Source organism: Rhea americana, unplaced genomic scaffold (genome assembly GCF_003343005.1).
Source record: "Rhea americana isolate MKP2758 unplaced genomic scaffold, rheAme1 scaffold_32, whole genome shotgun sequence".
NCBI lineage: Eukaryota > Metazoa > Chordata > Aves > Rheiformes > Rheidae > Rhea > Rhea americana.
In genome coordinates, this window is record NW_028186446.1 from 871,720 (window position 1) to 891,313 (window position 19,594).

Here is a 19,594-nt window from a genome sequence, read left to right on the forward strand (position 1 = left end):
GCCAAATGTTTCTGCAGCATTTTCACAAACAGGGTTGATGAAGTGGGCTGGTAGAACAGTAGTTTTCTGTTAAAATCAATTAGAGTTATCTAGGAAAGATAATGAGAGTTTGCTGAATAAGCCGACAATTTAAATGGGCAGTTGCATTAAAACAGGTCCCAGGGAACATGTGTTTTGCCAAACAGCAATTCTGATCTTTGTTAATTTGCATTGCTTTTCCTATAAGCATTTATCTTCCTCATTGTTATAACTGATACAAACATCTTTGGCTTAGACTTTCTGTTATATATTGTGTTTTTGCAGCAGGGTAACTCATGCATCTGAGCCTGGGCTTTCTCTCGCCCACCAAATCCCGACCCAAGGCATAAGCCCAGGGGGTCCTCAGCACCCCCAAACAGGGAGTCGGGATCACAGGTCAGTCTCACCTGCCCCTGCATTCTGGGCTGCCATTTTATCCCGTGGAAAGTCCCTTTCCTCAGTACTATAGTTCCACTGTGGCAAAACACCTTGGCTGCTTGGAGGTGCTCCTGCTGATGCGGCGCTAGCTAACTTCTCCTTGCCAGCCTGAGGAGTACAGTTACTCTGGAACCCAGGTCTTTTGCGTTGTTGCATGTTGCGCTACAAGCCAAATCAAGCCATTGGGCTAGTTTTATGGCTTACATGTCAGGACAGCTTTATTTTAAAGCAGAATTTCTTACTCAAAGAAAATGTGGATTCTGGCCATCGCTAATGAATGTGTGGCCATGAAAATCGGCTTAAGAGCTTTCTAATGGTATTAGTGGCCTGCAGTAACTCAATCTTAACCTCTCTGCAACAGATGAATTTAGGCAGTAAATGATGGTCTGCAACACAACCAGACCCCAGAAAATCTCAAACACGGTTGTGCAACAACTGCATGCGTTGATACCACGTTACACTTTGGTTTTGAATAAAGGAAGCCAGATTGGGAGTGTTTCATGGTTACCAAAAGACCTCTTGAAATGAAAAAAATCCCAAGTCAAAAGTACTGCAGTGATTTCTGATTTCCGAGAAAATATGTAGTTGTGCCTACAGTTAAGGCTAAATCATGAGTCTATTAGTTTCTGGCGATACTGGCATCAGCCTGTTGCTTTACTTGCACTTCAACTCTTGCTGCGCTACCACTTTTGATGTTTTCTTTCTCTAAGAAGCTAAGATGGAAAGCATAAAGCACTCCTGATTCCTGATAAATAAGCAAGCTGAGGAAGCTACTTAGAAGCAATTGTGGCTGAGGGTGAATACTTTCTGAAAGCTGTGGCTGTGCTTGTGCGGGGCGGGCAGAAGAAGTTCCAGAGCAAAAAAGGAGGCCTAAGAAGTTGAAAAACTGCTGCAGCCTTTGTCTTCAACATGGTTTGAAATATGATTGGAGCGTAAATATCGTAATCTGGCCTTATCTATGCTCATCTGAGCAATCCCTTGCAAGGCCTGTTCCCATATATGAAATCATTGGAGCTGCTTTCATAAATGAGAGTGGTGAGAACTCGCTCAGAAATACTAAAAATAACTTTAAAAGGAATTTTATTTCTTTTTTTCCTTGGTTACAATTTATATCCTATTTCTGAATGCCTTAGTCTCTATGCRGATAATTGTTAAACTGTTGCCATTCTTATACAACAAAAACAGAACTTAAATTGGACCAGGCAGACTGCTGTTTTTACATTGCCCTTTTTTCTTAATGTTATAAACTTGAAGGAGGAAAAATTGTAATACAGTTCTCTATACTTGTTTGTGACTGAAAGAAGCAGTTACAAAATTCTTTTCCTTTTCCCTGATAATATTACTGTCAGCTAATTAAACACCATTTTTATTTCATAGTTTTCATGTAACTAATATGAGTATGTAATGCAGACTTTTCTAAAAGGTGTTATTTTGGTATCAAGATTGCTTCTGTAAAATTTGAGATCAACTCTGCAGCCCACCTCCTTGAAAGCTCCCTGTGCTCCTATGAAGTGAAATGATCCTTGAAAAATTGGGGTTTTATTTGCATATAAGTGTAAAAATTGCCACTGCAGTGGCAAACAATTAAAGCTTTTAAACATACTGAGGCTAAAATTCATTCCTGTAGAAAGGGCCAAGCGCAAGTCTCTGSTCATCAAGCTATTACCTTGCAATTTATTCCAGATGTGTCTTCAGCAAGTAAACTGAAGCCAAAATGCCCCTTGATCCTGATTTGGAGATCATCAGAGAAGTCCAGACTATGAGCTTAATGCTGGCCCTCTGCATAGGAGTGAATTTTACCCTTAAGATATCAAATGAATTTCCAGATTAACCAAACATGCGAGTCTTGTTCTAGTTCAGATTTTCTCATGCAGTTGTACACATTGCCTAGTCCTCACCCAACATCCATATTAATTTATTTGCCATATTCACTTGCATTTTGGGGATGAAGACATCCTTGCTAAGCTTGTGCTGTGTGTTCTCAGATTTTCTATTCTTGTTCTTCTGCTTTCTCTGTTCCTTCCATTGCTTTCTGCAGGTATTTAAACCCATGGTTCAAAAGAGAATATAATGTAGCTAAGTGGGTAGAAGATGTGAATAAAAACACTGAAGGACCATACTTTAGGTATATTGTAAATTAATTCTATATCATTTTTAAGAGCTATTCCAGCATATACAAATATCTTGGGATTCCTACCTTGTATAAATCAATACAAGTTACTGTAGGTGCAAAGGGCCCCTCTTCTTTTGCTGCATTTTGATGTCTGTTTTTGGCTTCACGTGCAACTTACAGTTCTTTTCCTGAATGTTTTGATGAAGCCATTAAAAAGGGTGTTTGTAGTGCATGCATTCCCACCATCATCTATAGCTTGTAGTAGCTTTCTCATCATTTTATGCCAAGTAGTGTTTTATGGGCATGACACACATTTATCACTAATAAAGTAGTAGTAACTTAAACAGAAAGTATTTTTCTGAAGCAAGTGGTTTCGTAATACATTTATTCTACCCACTGTCTTATATAGTGCATACTAAAATGAAAAAAGAATAAACAGTAGTGGTATTTTACCTTCAGAATACGGTGAATTAATTAATATAATTGTAATTGGAGACTTAAATATATGAGAATGTACTCTGTGTTCTATATATCTAACCACTAATGAGTTTGTTACAAGCGAGTGTAGGGTTCTACCGAAAATATTACCTGAAAATATTTTTGAAGGGAAAAAAATATGCATCCGATACATTCCAAGTTAAAGAGAGGAAACATGCATGAGGCTGGCCTCCCAGTTGTACATGAATCATGAGACTGAGAACAGTTTAGCATATTCTCAAAAGACAAACTCACGGCTCAGAAAGAAGTTTGCATCAGTTGGAAAAAAAAAGATAGCGTTGCTAAGAGGGRAGGAAGACAGCTTATCACAAGTAATGTAATATAAAACGTAAAAGAAGTCAGAGAGGTTGTAAATTGACTTAAATATGCAGCTGAAATAAGAACTGTAGAAACAACAAACAAACAAATACATTAGCCAGAAGAGTTAAGGACAGTAAAAAGGAGTAAACAGAATCTGAACAAGAATTTTGGTACCTCAGGAGACGCAGTAATAGTCCAGAAGGACAGAAGTATTCAGTATATAAGTCCAGTGTGTTCATCGGAAGAAACATGGTGGGGTCCAGTTGCAGGATGCTAATGAAAAACTTTCTATTCCAGTAGTAACACTGGAAGATACTAAATAGCAGCTTGTGAACTTAGTCATTTTTAGAACTATGAACCCTGCCCCAAAACATTAGAAGAGCTATCAAAGAAGCTTTTTATATAATTTGTATTTGCTTTCAAGAACTCTTCAATCACTCATGCAGAAAAGCTTTCAAAAGAGCAAATAGGGCACATGAGGTAAATGTAAGCCTGCCAGTTCTGATTTCAGTCCTGAGCGAGGAACAGAAAAAAGCCCCAACACAACAATTCTGGGTTTAAAGGAGAACGATGTAAGTTGTGCCAGTCAGCATGGGCACGTCTCAGTGTCTTTTGGCGCGGTGGTTGAGTCCCGTAGTTTCACCATTGCTGCCCTTTGCACTGGGATACAGTTTCCTTTCTGCTGTCCACAGCTTAAGAAGTGCAAGCAAGAATTGGAGAGGTTTAAGCATATAGCCTTGAAAAACAGCAGAACAGACTTCAGGACCTCAAGCTGTTYAGTTGAATGGAGCAGTTTAAAGGCTTGCTTGGATCATAACATCCCTATGTGCATATGCAGCAAAACCTTTATGGGGGTGCTTCAGACTAGGAGATTGAGACTGATGATGACCAAGATTCACTGAAAGGTGACACTAGGCAAATTTACACTAGTAAGGAAGTGCATTATTATTAGCAAGAGAAATTAAACCTTTTCCTACAAATACACTTTGGACCATGGTTGTTCAGGCAGTGCAATCATAGTTACCCGCTATAACCTAGCCTCGTAGCTGTCAGGATGTTCATATCAAAAGCTCTCTGACTGTGAAAAAATAGTCATTGATGAAATACGAAGATAGCACTAGTTTAAATTATGTTACTTTAATTGGATTAGTTAAAGAGGTCCAAATGCTTTTGTGGATACTCTTAATTTGGTTTTCATCTTTTGATATCAGTATGTCTTGATTTAGCAAGTGGATTAAATTGATGGGAGTGTACCCACCCAAGGGTTTTCATTATTGCACCAGATGAGTCACATTGCTAATTGTATTTGAGATAAACTGAGCTTTTTTTTGTAGAGGAGGCCTAAAGTGATCCATACCAGTTTTAAGGGCTTTATATGGCAGAGGGATGAAGCCTTTATGCAGTAATATTTTTAAGTTAAGGTTTAATAATGACAGCCCACAGCAGTAACTTTAGTTTTAGACATGAGAGAGAAACTAAAATAACTTTAGAAAGCTGCGTGTCCTAATTAATTGAGGTAACCACAGGGAAGCATTCTGCAGGCCTATTAGGGAAGAGAAAGGATTGAGGTTTCTCCTGAGACAAGTTGTTGTGGGCTCGTGAGGGGTTTTACTGGCTGCTGCAGTCTCTCCCCAGAGCTCAGGTTCAGTTTTGGGTTAATCTGTCATGGGCAGGGGAGTGTTGTTCCTAAGAAGAGGGTGTTTGGAAAGACACWGGAGCGGTGGCTTTGGAAGCCTTTGAAGTAGCTCAGTAGCTCGTGAGCAAGACAGCCTTGCGGTACTTAGGAAGATGACTGAGGGGTGATGGCTCAATGTGTAAAGAGCTGCAGAAAACAAACCACACCTTGTTTAATCAGACTTAAAAAAAGCATGTCCAGCTGATACTAGATTTGAAATCATAGCCCAAGCTAAGACATTTACAGCTGATAATTAGCTGACTTCAATTTTTGTTATGACTCTTTGATTTTTTTTCTTTTAAAAAGACCTGGAAGGAACACTGCTGTTTTGCTCGTCTCCTTATAGTTTTAGGAAGAGAGCATTGATGGCTTGTGCTATTGCAGGTAACAGAGTTAAAATATAATCAGAAAATATAAAAACATTTCCAAGAATTCCTAGGAAAGATGCAGCTTTTCAAAAAAAGTACAGCTATTAGGTATCACAAATACSTTCCCCATCAACTTAAAAAAATTTACATAAACCAAAATTTGTCTCCCTGACATTTAATATTCTAGTTACTATTTTTTGTAGTCTACAGGTCTAATGAGTATCTCTGTATAATTACTTTTTATTAATAATAATCATCATACCTGATGTCTCTGATGCCAGAAAGCTCCCACATGTGGGATTCCCTTATATAAGAAATGAAGATCTGTAAAGAAAAATCTAATTTTCCTGCTTGAAAGTCTAGGCTAGGTTTTAATTTTACAGTCTGAATGAGTGCCAGGATGTAGCTGCATAACTATAGTGAAAAACCCAAGCAGAAAATCTTTCCCTGATACCAGTTTTTATTACAAGGGGAAAGTAATCTATTAGGGATTTGCAGCTAGAAGCAGGCTCCTTTGCCCACAATACGTTGCAAAGGCAAATCATAGTTTTGCCTTAAATTTATAATGTCYTTGTGAAGGTCTGAGGGAGGCAGATGAACCCTCCAGTTCAGAGCATGGCCCGAATTCAGACCAGGTCCTGAATATCTTCTTGAGTCTCACTGCTAGCTGTTGTTGAAGGAAATTCACTGKTGTGCCAGTGTGATTGCAGTGCATGTATTTGTTATTGCCAATTACAGTGGCTAATGCACAGACTGACCTTCCAAAATATAGTTAAGGATTATCCTTATTGAATTTTGAAGGACTCAAGAACCATGATAGTATGAGGAAATCAACTGTCAGAATCTCAAAATGTGACACTATTGTAGATAATTATAGAAAAAAACTACTGGGAGGCGTGCAGAGCTGCCTAAGCTTGTTAATGCAGGAATTTACAGTTACTTAGATTCTATGGCAGTGTATAAAAGTAAAAATAGTTTACAAATAAAAGAGTTTTTATATGAAGATCTAGAACATGTACCTGGAGGAGGAATAGCTGTCCAGTACCAAGACGGCATTGGCAAGGGGCATGGTGGGCAGGAGACGGTAGACTATCCATTTCTCTCATATTTTTTTGTGCTTTGGTACTCTTACTTTCTTCTTCCTTGATTTCTTCTCTGTCTCCTCAGCTGGTCATTAGACCAGATTTAGTTCTGCTGCACGACGAAATGGCCTCTGTGCCGCGTCCGTCGCCTTGCTGTGTGAGCCTGCAGCGGACAGGCCATAGTCGTGACAGACCGTTGTCTCCCTGTTCCTCTGAGGCAGCGTTAGACTCTGATTTAGAAAAGAAAAAATCCCTCCCCCACCATGCCTTTCTCTCAAGATATTTTTTTTAGTCGTCTTAAAATTTTAGTGGTCTCCTTTGACCCTCCAGTTGCTATAATGAACTGCAGTTGCTGGAAAGCTCTGTCAGTGTAAATCCCTCACCACCGAAGGCAACAGGCAGGTCGGAGTCTTCTTAATCTTGTCCAGAGTAAAGAGATTCGACTCCCAGACTCCGGGGAAAGTGGCTGTGTCGCCCTTTCTYGCAAGCTCTGCCTGTGGGATCTGTGGCTGATGCGGAGCCTCGCTGTTAAGGAAAGCAGCCACCAAGACAAGACCCTTCTCTGAGGAAGCTCTGCCCATTCAGAAGTTTTTGTGATTACAACTAAAGGAAAATATTGCCCTTATAGATAGTCAGTGGCAAAAAGCCTACTGAGATCAATAGGATATGCATTTTATCTCAGGAATTAAGCAGAGGAGTTTGTGAAAGCGTGGGAGTGCTTGCTTCAGGAGCCAGGACTGTGTAGTGCTTAAAATGAATGTYTCAAGTCTGGGGCTGCTGCCTGGTCTGTGGTTCCCCCCCAAACCAAGCTGCTTTTTTACTGCTGCACTTCTTCATAGCCTTCACTTCTGAGGAAGCTTGGGTACAAGTGTACTTTTTAAAAGGAACTGCATTTAAAGTGCTTAGCCATATCAGTGCCTRTAAGAGATTGTAAAATCTTCATGTAGGCTAATGTAAACTGATAATATCACAGGCAGAGCTGAATCCAGATAAACAAATGTCAGAACAGTCTGATAATATCTATACTTGGACTTGACCTGCTTTAGGCAGGTTGAATTTTAAGTGAATTTTGTTAAATTAATTCAGTTCACAGAGCAGAATGAAACACAGTTTGTGAGCAGGTAACATCTGTCAGGGCAACCTGCCTTGAGTTTGACTAAAATAGCATTTGAGGAGGTTACACGACATTTAGTTGTATGACCAAGTGGCATCTCAGCGCCATCTCTTTTGGGCCAACATTCTCTCAGTTTCTGTCAAGAGAAGGCAGAGTAAGCAGACATCCAGCTGCAAACGAGCACGTAGAAGTATCCTACAGCTTCTGCAGCATTTTACTCTGAAACCCAGTGTGATACACACTGTTAGTTCCAGCTTCAAGAATGGAAAGAAAGACACAACATAGCCACTAGATCTTGGCTCCAGGGCAGAAAGGAGAGTTGTTAAAACACACTGAGATGCATGACTTCCTTTGGGGTTGAAAGTAGGATCTCCAAAATTGTGTCACAGAGTGCACAGGACCAAATGCAGTCTGTATTTCTGGTTTCTCATGTAGGTTCAGGTGGAAATAACATTTGACAGGGAAGCTAATGGATGTGRTATCAGGAGAACTAATGCCCCCATGAAAGCTAAATGGAAGCTGCCCCTAACCCAAACTGCAAAGTTTTACCTACCTTTAACCCTGGCATTACCCACAAGTATCCCTGAATGCTGTCCTCCTCCTACCCTGTAAATGAGAAAGGCCATTTCTGGCGCTCTCTCATTTAAAGTACATGTAAATCTGGGATACACAGCACATACGCAGTTGCAGGGCAGAACCTGAAAGGTGGTTAAAAAAACAACCGGCTACACTTCTAATATAAGATGCATAATAAGCTCTGTGAGCATGCACTTGAGCAGTGACATGTTTTCACTGTCTCAGTAGATGGCACTAAAGATGACAAAAACGAGTATATAAATGARTAACAGAAGTAAGTGGGTAGGGCCTGTGAGGGGAGGGCATGGTCATTTCTTCAAGTGTGCAACTGCATTCCCAATGGTTAGGGGCATAAACTGAAACATGCTCAAGAAGGATGGACATACTGTTCCCAGACCTGCTGTAGATGTGCCCACACAGGCTGGCAGCTCCATGCAAGTGAGTTACATGCACAAAGTTTAGGCAAGCTATTGTGGAGGTCTGGGTTTCAAAATCATTCACGGGTGTGTTTGCATGGGATTTGAGCTGATGTTTTTAAAATCACTTCCATTAGGGATGATTTGTTCTCTRTTTTCAACCAAATCTTTTAAAAACTCTTCCATGTAGTCTTTTAGATAAAATTCCACGATCGTGTCAGAAAGTGGGTTCTTCTGGCTCACCACCAGCATAGGGATCTAAAAGTTAGATGTTCGGTATTAGTCATCTCAGAGGCCTCCATTGACTGCAGTGCAAAGTTGTAGCTATCATCCGTTGGCGATTCAACGATACAAATTCAGCTGTTTAGTCATGCTCTCTGCTGGTGCTCATTTGTAGATTCTTTCACCCAGACACCTGTGCTCTAGACATTAAGTCAGAAGTAAATATCTAATATCCATGACTAGCTAATCACAGATCTCTTGTGAGACGTCTGTCCTCAACTTTCTTCTGTGCAACTTCTTTTAAATACGATGGCTGCACAAACTTTGAGCACTGAGTCTGATTCTGATTTCCACCTCTTCTGTGAGAAATCCTARCTACATTGTACAGGTTAGGTTTTGRACTCTGATGGAAAGCCCCTTGGCTCCAGGCTCAGCAGGATCCTGCTCGGGTACCTGCTGTGCAGGAAAAGTGCTCAAGATGCCCCAGCCTTGTGGGGATACAGCTCCTTCTGGGTCACGTGAGCTGGTGTGCAGATAGATAGGCTCATCCATGGCTTTCCACCTTACTGAGGTTTATTTGGTGGTGGTCAGAGTAACTGGCAGGAGCAGTCGGTGATGTGCAGTAGGCAACGTGGCACGAGGATGTGGCACGAGGGATGGGGTGCCAGTGCCATCATCTTGCACGCTGCCGCTCAGCTGGCACCGGGGTGAGCAAACAGCTCGCTTGTGCAGAGCACCCCACCAAGTCTCACACCCTCAGTTCCCTTCTTTAGTTTTCAAGTGCCTCATTATAAGTTTAGACGTGAAGATCTTAAATCCTACTACAGCTGTAGGGTAAAATTAATAAATAATTGGATTATGGATAATCTGTAAGTTCTGCCCTCTTTATCTTCCCACCTCATCCTCTCCTCTGATTTTTTAAATTTTGGATCTAGTAACAGTTTGAGTGTTAAGAATCCCTACCAGTCCAAAKGTGGCTGCAAGTGAGAGGACTCATATGTGTAGTGAACAGCAGTGCACTGAGCACTGTCGGGAACTTTTCTAARCATTAAAAAATAAAAAAAAAAAGGTTAACATAGACCGTGCAGTTTGGTGCCCAGGTTTATGATGCTGTGATGTGTGAATGCCTTCTTTTATACTACAGYAGCTGTTTAAAATTTTCTTCTAAAAACTTTCATGTCCAGCTGATCTTACTGGGTCCTCAAAATGCACATGTGGAAGATATATTTTTCAATATTTGAAAAATGGTACCAAGATAATWTTTATGAGAAGTGCTGCTGATCTTTGAGGCTACAGCACAAGGCATTAGAGCATCATGGGGAGCTGCCAACATATAATTTCCATGGACACCCTGTTGCTTGCGACTGCCATCAGTCACTGTTTGTATGGGGGCCAAAAGTGTGCTGTCACAGGGAATTACAGACACGATAAAATTATGCACTAGTCTAAAATAAAAGAAAAWTTATTTAAAGGTAAAAGAATTTCACTTAATTAATAGAGATGCAAAACAATTCCAGATGCAAAAGAGCCCTGCACCTGTCGGTCCAGAGGCTAGAGCACGGGGATCCTACAGCTGCTGCCAGGCGGTGGGGCTGCTGCCAGGGGTCTCCCCTTGCTCCTTGGTACCAGTGATACTGTTCACGGTGCTCGTCACTGGAGTCCGCGCCTGCGCAAAGCACAGCCCCTWGCTGCGGTCGAGGGGTTTTTGATTGCCTTGGAACTCGGGTATAAACTGCTTCCCCAGGGGACGTTTTGGAATCAGAGGATTTTAGGGTAAAAGCGCTCAGAGGGTGGCTGGGTGATGTGCCCGCCCTAGGGGGAGGCCTCTGAAAAATGCCCTTAGGTTGCAAAACAGAACAAAAATGCCAGGGTAGCTCAAGTTTGCTATTTTGAGGCTTTTTATCCTTTTACATTGCCCAGATTTAGAACCTGATAGAAACCTCTCAAGTGGGAAAAGTGCAGAATCTCCAAACAGAAGCATAAGAGCTTTTCTTGGGTATAAAATTTTAGTCAATAATGTGCTGATGCCTTATTGACATGAAAAGAATACCTTTCATGTGATACAAACATTTACTTGCTACTGCTTACTCTACTCACCTTGTACAGAAATGCTGATTGCTACTGACTAATCAGTCCATTTTTGTATATTCTCATCAGACTCTTTCTTTGGCTGGAACAATATGCACTGTATGATGCTTGCATGTATAATAATTTGTTATTAGCACTTTGTATATGCCTTTGTTACTTCACAACTAACAGTTTGGCCTCTAAGTGCATGCATTTGTGTAAATTAATGTGTTGTTAGAGATTAATAGATTTTTTTTGCTATGTTTGTATCAATATATGAGCTGTGTAAGATATACACAAAGACACCGATGATATTGTCATTTATTCATCCACTGGCAGAAGACATTGTTCAGCTTGTATTTATACTAYTACTGTTTCTACTTAAGTTTCATAATGCCATGTCTGTCATTCAGTTTTCTATATATTTTATTGCAGATTTGATTTGTTAATTTTATAACGATTAGTTATAGTACTGCATAAAGCAGCTTAAGAAATCATTTATTATGCAATACAGTCCTAATAAGTGGTGGGAAATTTTAATTTTTCTTCCAGTGTTCCTGAAAGCTATAAATACCTTTATAGTCATGAAGTTTTAGACTACTGATCTATCAACTTTTACTCCCTCCCAATACCGAGCTAAGAATAAACAATAGTGAACACTTGGCTCTGAACCAAACTTCAGAGTAATGGCAGTTGCTGTTGCAGTGCTCGGACCCAGAGACATCACATTTATTTTGTGTGTTTCAACATCTCAGGACACTTTCTCCTGCAAAGTCTCCGTCTTCATCCACTGGATCTATTGCCTCCAGCAGAAAGTACCCGTACCCGATGCCGCCGCTTCCTGACGAGGAGAAGAAAGCTAACAGGCAGAGTGCCAGGGTACGTGTGCGTTTTGTCAGGGACTTGATTTGCGGGTAGTTGTTCAAAAGGAAAGCATGGTAGATCCGCGTCTTTGAGTAACGCTGAGAGCAAAAACGGCTTTTCCTTCCTATCTCTAACCCTAGCAGCTGCCGAAGGCTGACCTCTGGCACAGATCAGAGCAGCCTTCGTGGCTGCCCCTGCTCCGTTAGCTCCCGTTAGCTTAAGTAAGACGCGGTGGAGCTGCGCAAGGCCGGCCGGGACGTGCAAGGACTTTGCAGCGTCGAGCCCGGCGGCTGCGGCGCTGCCAGGCCGGGCGGGAGCAGCGGAGTGGCCCTGCGACGCGCGGTGCAGCCCGGCGTCCCGGCCCTGGAGGCTCGCAGCTGCCGCCGCCGGGCGATGGTAGCCTTTCCCTTCTTCGTGTCGCACAGCGTGGCCCTAGCAGATACTGAGTAACCAAAAAAAAAAAAAAATCACTGAAATCTACTTTTGGGGTTTCAGCAAGCCTTGCTGAAACGTTCCCAATGAATCTGCTGACTCTGAGCTGAGCATAAACCCGCCTGAGGCRAGGATGAGACCGGCCTGCCTCTCACTTGAGACCCAGGCGACGTAGATGCGAGTCCCCAAACAAGCGCTTACCACTGTTTAGGTAGTGGCCTGTTTTTTCCTTTGGTGACGTGCGTTTGTGGTCCTTCTCCYCCCTCTGCAGCTCTGGGAGACCTCCATTTAGCTCCGCTCGTTCCCCAGGGTGACACCAGAACCGTTTGCTGCAGATTTTGTAGGAACTCGGCGTCACTGAGTCGTTGCACATTCATCTGCTCTTCAGACAATATGAAAGACGAACAGGCGCCGGCGATCACGGTGACAACCTGCGCTCATTTGGAAGGGAAAAAGCAGTCCTTTTTTGTTGACAAGGATTTTATGAATTTGATGTAAAGAACAACCAAATCATAAAAATTAAGAAGGGATAATGGCTCTTCCGCATGATGACAAATACATTTATATAGAATTACAGCCGCAGTCAATTTACAAGTCCCAAGTAACAGCGGTTTTTCTTTGGTTTAATGCAGTTTCAAATTAGAGCAGATCAGAATTGAGAACAAGTGCTCTGAAGAGCGCAGCCGATGTAAACATGTACGCTGTATGCATGAACCTTGTGTTCTTTACTTTCCACATGTAAGGGACAAACAACATACTGTAGTAGAAATTAGCATGCAGGAGTAAGAAATATAGGATTTTTGTGACAGGATCTCGAGCTTTGAAAGACAAATATTTTACATAAACTTCAAACRAACAAGGATTATATCTTTTTTTTTAACCTTACTTGTTTATAATCTCAGTATACAGATTGTATATATGTAAACATTTGATAATGTCAAAAATAGCTGTTACACATAAGTATATTTTGCCAAATGCCTAAAGAAACAGTCATGACTAACATCACACGTCAAATTTTTTAATATTATGAGCAGACAACTTTGGAAATACAGAAGATACAGTACTGTAAAAGTGTGTCTCTTCAAAACTGGTGTTTGACCAAAATCTACCCTACCTTTTAAGTGATTGACAATCTCGGTTGTGTCATGGAGTGCAGAAATCAGAGTGCAGTGACTTTGTCTGATACCATCMTCAAAGGAACCAGCCAAAATCCATTGCTCAGTATGATGAGTAGTGTAGCCTCACACAGCTGTAACCGAGACTAGTTCTGCAGATAGCAGAGAAAGAGTCTTTAACTACTGTTGAGTACAAACTTACTGGAAGTTTGGGAATACTTGTAAGCAGGCAGTTCAGACTATGGTRATGTCAAGTCTTTTTGGTGAGACTTACTGTATATATTTGGTAAAGCATTTCAGGCACCGTTTTAGATGGCAAGGTGTAGCTTATGAGAGGCATGAAGATTTCACTACACTAGATGATAATACAAGCGCTAGGCAAGTAGCCAGTTTCTTTACTATTTTTAATTTATCTTTGTTACTGGAATCTCCTTTAGCATGTGTTAGAATGCTATGCTGCCTGTCCTTGAAATCCTCTTTACAATTTATTTGGGCCTTAAACTGAGTACAAATGAATTCAGCCAAAAAAAAAAAAAAAAAAAAGATCCTGGAAACAACATGCCTTTACCATGGAAATGCTGGTCTTGTGCATAAATGAGTGGTGTTAGTCTGACTGCCAGTGGTCCATGTGTTAAGGGCTGAATGAGATGTTGCTCTTAAATTTCTAATACCTGAGACTTCTGAAGGATATTGTAAAGTAAATATGGTCTGTTGATAGGAAATTGGCATTTGGTAAGAAAAATGGGCATATTAAATCAATTTATAATTCTTCAGCTCTCCAGAAGTGACAAATTCATAGCCCCAGGTAGTAACATTACAGAATAAAATGTCTGTTTCTGTAAGATGCAGTAGCATACCTGGCCCAATAGCTGGACGAACAATTTGATACTGTTATGACAGGAGCATCCAAGGTGTTTCTGAATCTTCTACCTCTTTCATATATTTCCTTTAGTAAGTGGACCCAACACTTGCAGCCTTTTAATATGTGTTTTTTTTTTTTAACTTTTATGTCTCTTGGTAAAGTCAAATATATATAAGGTTAAATTAAAAAAAAATTAAACGTGTCAGCAGCTGTAAAGTATGTAAGAAGATTTTTAGACRCACTGTATTTTATGATTTAGACTGTGTGCTGAATTATAACAAAATACTGGCCTTGAAATGATTTCCTTCACAGTCACAAGGTTCTGGTAAGTATTTAGGGGGAGGACAAATGAGTGAGGACAGTTTGCAGACAGACCGTCTGGAAGGAGCCTGTCACTTCTCATTGCTTTARGGAAAAAATCTGCACTTTTGTGAAGAGTAAATATCTGTCAGCACTGAAGAATATTTTTTTGCAAAGATTTAATTTGAATGTAGGTAGCTGGATTAAAGATGGTTGGTAGTGTATAGTTCATGAAATCAGGGCTGGCGCCATAATCACTTGAAGTCAATATAAGTCTTTTATTGATTTCACTGGACTTTGAACTGGACCCTCAACCCCGATTAGGAAATTACACTAACCCAGTAGCCTCTATGTTACTCTGTCACCTGGAAGCTGTTTTTTCCTTCCGTCGTAGTGTCTTGTCCTTAGTAACTGGACTGTTTATCATGTGCCTTTTATGATACTTTGTTTGAATACAGATTGGCATGTAATTTTGGATAATCCCATTACATTCTGTGGCTATTTCATGTTTACTATCCTTTACTCGTCCCTTTCCCCTTTCCCTTGTCAAGAAGCAGCAAGATTTGGGAGACAGAACTGAATGTAACATACTGGCTGTTTGTGTAATGTTCGTAGCTTGTTTTTAAAATAAGGCACTCTCCTGACTCTCTTTCAGTGATGTACCACATACTTTCAGCTACTCTCTTGTTTTGGTATCTTTCATTCCTAGCATTTGACGATACAGCTATGTGCTTACATTAATTTTAGCAGTCACTCTCATATTTGGAGATACGCAGTGACTGGAAGTCTAGTGAGTACTAACTTTAAATTAAATAAATACTGATTTTCACTTGGATGAGGTCAAGAGAGTGAGAACATCATGAAACTTTGCCTTTTGCAAAATTGTTCTGCAGGGAATTTTGCACTGAGTTGGTAACTTGGAGACATTAAGTTGTTGCRCAAAACCTGAACTTGTAGGGCTGTATGAGCCTCTACAGCCAGTGGATGTGAAAAAGAGAAGTTGTTTGGTGGTTACATTCTATGGTTTTCTACTTTTAAAATGTAGTGTGTTTGAAAACTGCCAGATTAGTAACCCTGGAGATTGCAGATATTTTTATTTAACCACAGTAGTTACAGTTATATTGGCAATAGCAATATTAAATTGCCATGTAATACCTCACCCAGTGTAAAATGGTGTGTTTGTGTGGTCAATAAGGTAGTTCAGTCATGCTGACTCATTCACATTCAGACTTTTATTTGCTGATTTTATTTTTATTTTCCTATTTTTAATAAATGAACTTRTTCGTGGTTGTAAATACCTGCTGAAATGGGGAGGTCGTCAGTTCATCTCCAACACATTACAAGTAGTTGTCCATGTTAGCATAGGATTTGCAGGATGAGCTATACTTACTTAATGTAGTGTTGTGTATTTCAGCATGTGGGAGAAGAATCTTGTATAATTTAAAATAATATGGTTGACTGCTGGAGACAAAAAAAATAGAGATTATATCCAAATAATAATGCTGCAGTGTGATACCACCATTTTACAGTTAAAAGTTTACCTGCGTAGTCTGGATTTGTTGAGATGAGAACTTCAGTAATCCACACTGTAGAATATGTTTTGATGAATATATTTAGACGGTATGCTAGAAAATGGTTGTGATTGATAATTTACATGTAAATTTGTTATATTACTGTTATAAATAGTTTTAGTTTTTAAAGAAATTGTTCAGTAAGTATATCTTTGCCTCAGTGTGAACTTGCAAGTCACTACTTGCCAATTATGTGATTTGAAATGTGACATATGTMTTTAAAGTTAGCTACTTCTAAATGATTTAAGAGTTTTGTTCTTGGTTTATGAGATCTTGAACCTGTTAAGCTGATTCCCTCCATTAAATACTTTTGATTGTGCTAATAATCAAATGGACCAYTGGGCTATAGCCAGAATCAAAATAAGAAAAAAATACCCAACTGTGTCAACAGCCAATATGTACCCAAGTCCTCTTATCTGACTCACCATTGCTGATTTTAAATGAACTGGATTGTCCYGTCAACATTAATGCAATGTCTGTTTTCAAAACCAGGGCTAAGAATAGCTACATATGCTGTGACAAGTATGTGTATACTTCTGACCAAATTTGCAATCATTTCACTGCTTAGTATCGTGGCTATACACAGCATGTTTAATGATCCGTCAGGTTATGAGAACGCATGATGTTTGCCTTTGCCAATAGGACATAAAGTGAACCAGTTAGGAGGCTCCACAGTCAGATGGGATAGCAGGTTTGCTCCTCAGGCTTGCTTTGTCACCGAGTCCCGTACCCAGCTGTTGTAAATAACCTTACCAAACTCCAGCTTGAAACTAGGCAAGCTCCTCTTCCCTTCCATCTCCCTGCCCGCTCCCCCTCCCCAGAAAGCATTTCCTTGAAGGATAGTTAYATCCACTAGGAGCGTTGTGTGATTGCTGGTTAAGATCAAGCTTAACCAGCTTCAAGAGAAGCTGATGTTACAAAGGTGCTRTAAAGGTGGAAGCCTTTCCCCATGATGTTCTGGATAAGGTCTTCCCAGTGCTGTTTACGGTGCTGTAAATATATTTCTTGCCCTTGCTAGAGTGTAAGTAATTGATAGAGCCTCGTGTCTCATTTGCAATTTACACTAGTTCAGCATTTGGTGTCTCAGTCATCCTGTGTCATTCTCATCCTCTACCATTTTCCGAGGATGAGTCGCTTTAATCACTGAGTCTGTTAACCTGAAAGCTGTGCTGTGTTCTCCTATTTCCCCTATTCTAAGTCTCAGGACCATCTGTTTCTTCCTCTGAGCTATCTGAATATCTGTGTCATTAGCAAGCCCTGTGAGCCACACTTATCAACCACAGTGTGAGGCTGGTAACTCATTTTTAAGAGCTTGAGCATTCTGGTCTCTTATCTTTTTGGCCCAGCATAGACTGTCCCTCTGACTGCCGCTGCCCTGCTATTTGCACTGCTTCTAAACCCTGTGACATATGTTGGGCAGTATGAGATTCGGCTTCCATTTTGATTTTGGTCTTTTCCCCGAAGACAAATATGTACAGTTTTATTGTCCCAGGATTGCATGGTGGAGAAGAGTTCCTATGTGGACATAACTGTTAGACTAATAGATCAGGAAAGAAGAAAACAGTGAACTGATTGTGAAGACATAGTTGCAAGATAAAAAGGACTCTCACGATATGCTAAGAAATTAGAATATCTGCTGGTCCATCTACACTAAAAAACTCCTTTGGGCTGAATATTTTCCAAGTTAATTTATGAAAAATATTTTTGGTGACTCAAGTATGGATCCTGATGTAAACTTTGGCAAGAAGTAGCTCTCACGGCCAGCAGGTGGCATCTTGTCATTCCACAACCGTTTTCTTCAGCTATTCAGAAGACAGTCATCAACATAAATATGGTATCTGAGACAAGTAACCAAAACAAGCAGTGAAAATAAGTTCACAACACAGGAAGGTGTTTGTTCTCGCACACTTGAGAAGCTTTGTACCTGACTTTAAAACTGGCCACATCTGGTGTTTTAAATCTCTAAAATCAAATCCACATCAGTTACAAAATCACTTTAGATGATCCAACTTAAAACTGTTTAGAAAATTTCTACTACGTAGACAGGCCATAATTACAATATTACTTAGACTGAGATAAGGAAGATTGGGGAAWATAAGAGGAGAAAAGCAGTAAAAACATTCTCTGAAAGGAGAAGAATAGGTATCTTATACTATTTTTAATTATTAAAGCATAAAATTTCAAAGCAAGAAGATAACTTTTTGTTTGTTTCTGTATTTCTCAAATAAAAAGAAGTTTTGATTAAAGAAAGATTAACTTGAGGCCTTAAGACCTTATATATTCTAACTTTAGCATGCAGAGTCTATTTTTACAACCAAATTAGAAATTCCTGTATATAGGCCTGACAGACCTTGTAAGTAGAGTGGTGCTAGCAGCTAATCATGCAATATTGTAAGGCTCTGTGTAACAGTAAATACTGATTTATTTTGATAATTGGTACAAGGACTCCTGCTCACTGCCTGTGTAGAGAATCTGCGTATTTTATGCTTGGAAATACAGTCCAGAACATACTCAAACTGTGAATATATAACCTGATTTTTTTTCTTAAGGGTAAAGATATATTACAATATGTAGTGTTTTATATAGAATACAATACTTATTTTTATTGTTGCATAAATGCAAAATATTTTTTTCAGAATAGCAAGACATTACAGAATTTTTAATCTGCTGGAGAAAACACTATTTACAGTATGACCAGTTCTTTCAGCAAARCTTTTGGGGTAGAATATACCAATTGGCTCTGCCAGCTTCATTTTGTGCTAATGTTGATCTTGGGCATTGCTGTAAGAAAAAGCTATCTATTTTTTCACTGATGTTAGCCCCTATTGGTAAAATGTTTAGAGAGGTAAGGAGAATCTTGTTTCACCACTGGGACCGGGCTAATGTTAGCAAAAACAATCAGTCTACATCGTATTGTTGTATTTGCTAGTCAAAACCCTTTAAAAACTTTTACATGACAAAATAGAAACAAAAGATTTTGACAAACACCAAAATGAAGCATTGCAATTTACAACTTTGTAGCTTTGAGTGTGATATTTTTGTCATAAACATTACAGGCATTGGGCTGTTGAAGTGAATGAATCTGGCTTTCATGTAGCTAAACAAAACGTTGCTTTTTATAAATAAAACCATTGTAATTTGGTATTCTAAATTCCTGCTCACTTTTAATAACAGCATCACAATATCCACTTCTATGAGAGTATTTAATACAATGCCTGTGGTTTTCAATGTAACTAACATATTGTAACATCAGTAAAGTGACTTTCAATGACAAAGACTCTGGTGTGTATTTTGTTCTTGCAAGTCTCTCTTTACATTCTTTTTCATTTCTTCATTTACATTTTCTTTACACTTACRTATCCTATTTTAAAGTTCTCTTTAAAAAGTGACAGTGAATGCATGGGAAAAAGCGATAATGGCTAGTAAAAGAATCCAGAAGCTATTATTTTGCACTTTTTAAAACTGAAAATGGTCCTACAAGCTTTTTAAGCTTTGGTTTAAGTTCCCACAGTTATAAACCTGAAATTATTGTACTTTAGGTCTGCATGTCTGAGGGCAACCTA

The 19,594-nt window shown here is 39.7% G+C and overlaps 1 protein-coding gene across 4 annotated transcripts in view; it reads left to right on the plus strand.

Annotated features, from left to right (window-relative positions):
• Positions 1-19,306, plus strand: part of ADAM22 (ADAM metallopeptidase domain 22) — a 123,766-nt gene extending 104,460 nt beyond the window's left edge. For 2 of the 4 annotated variants that reach the window (XM_085310466.1, XM_085310465.1), the window contains 3 exons: positions 2,495-2,581; positions 11,643-11,766; positions 12,455-19,306. In XM_085310466.1, coding sequence (XP_085166592.1) covers positions 2,495-2,581; positions 11,643-11,766; positions 12,455-12,475 — 232 coding nt within the window. In that variant the 3' untranslated portion in view covers positions 12,476-19,306. Of the gene's footprint in view, positions 1-303; positions 415-2,494; positions 2,582-11,642; positions 11,767-12,454 lie in introns of all 4 variants that reach the window. The other 2 variants (XM_085310467.1, XM_085310464.1) reach the window with 2 other exon arrangements.
• The last annotated feature ends 288 nt before the right edge of the window (positions 19,307-19,594 follow it).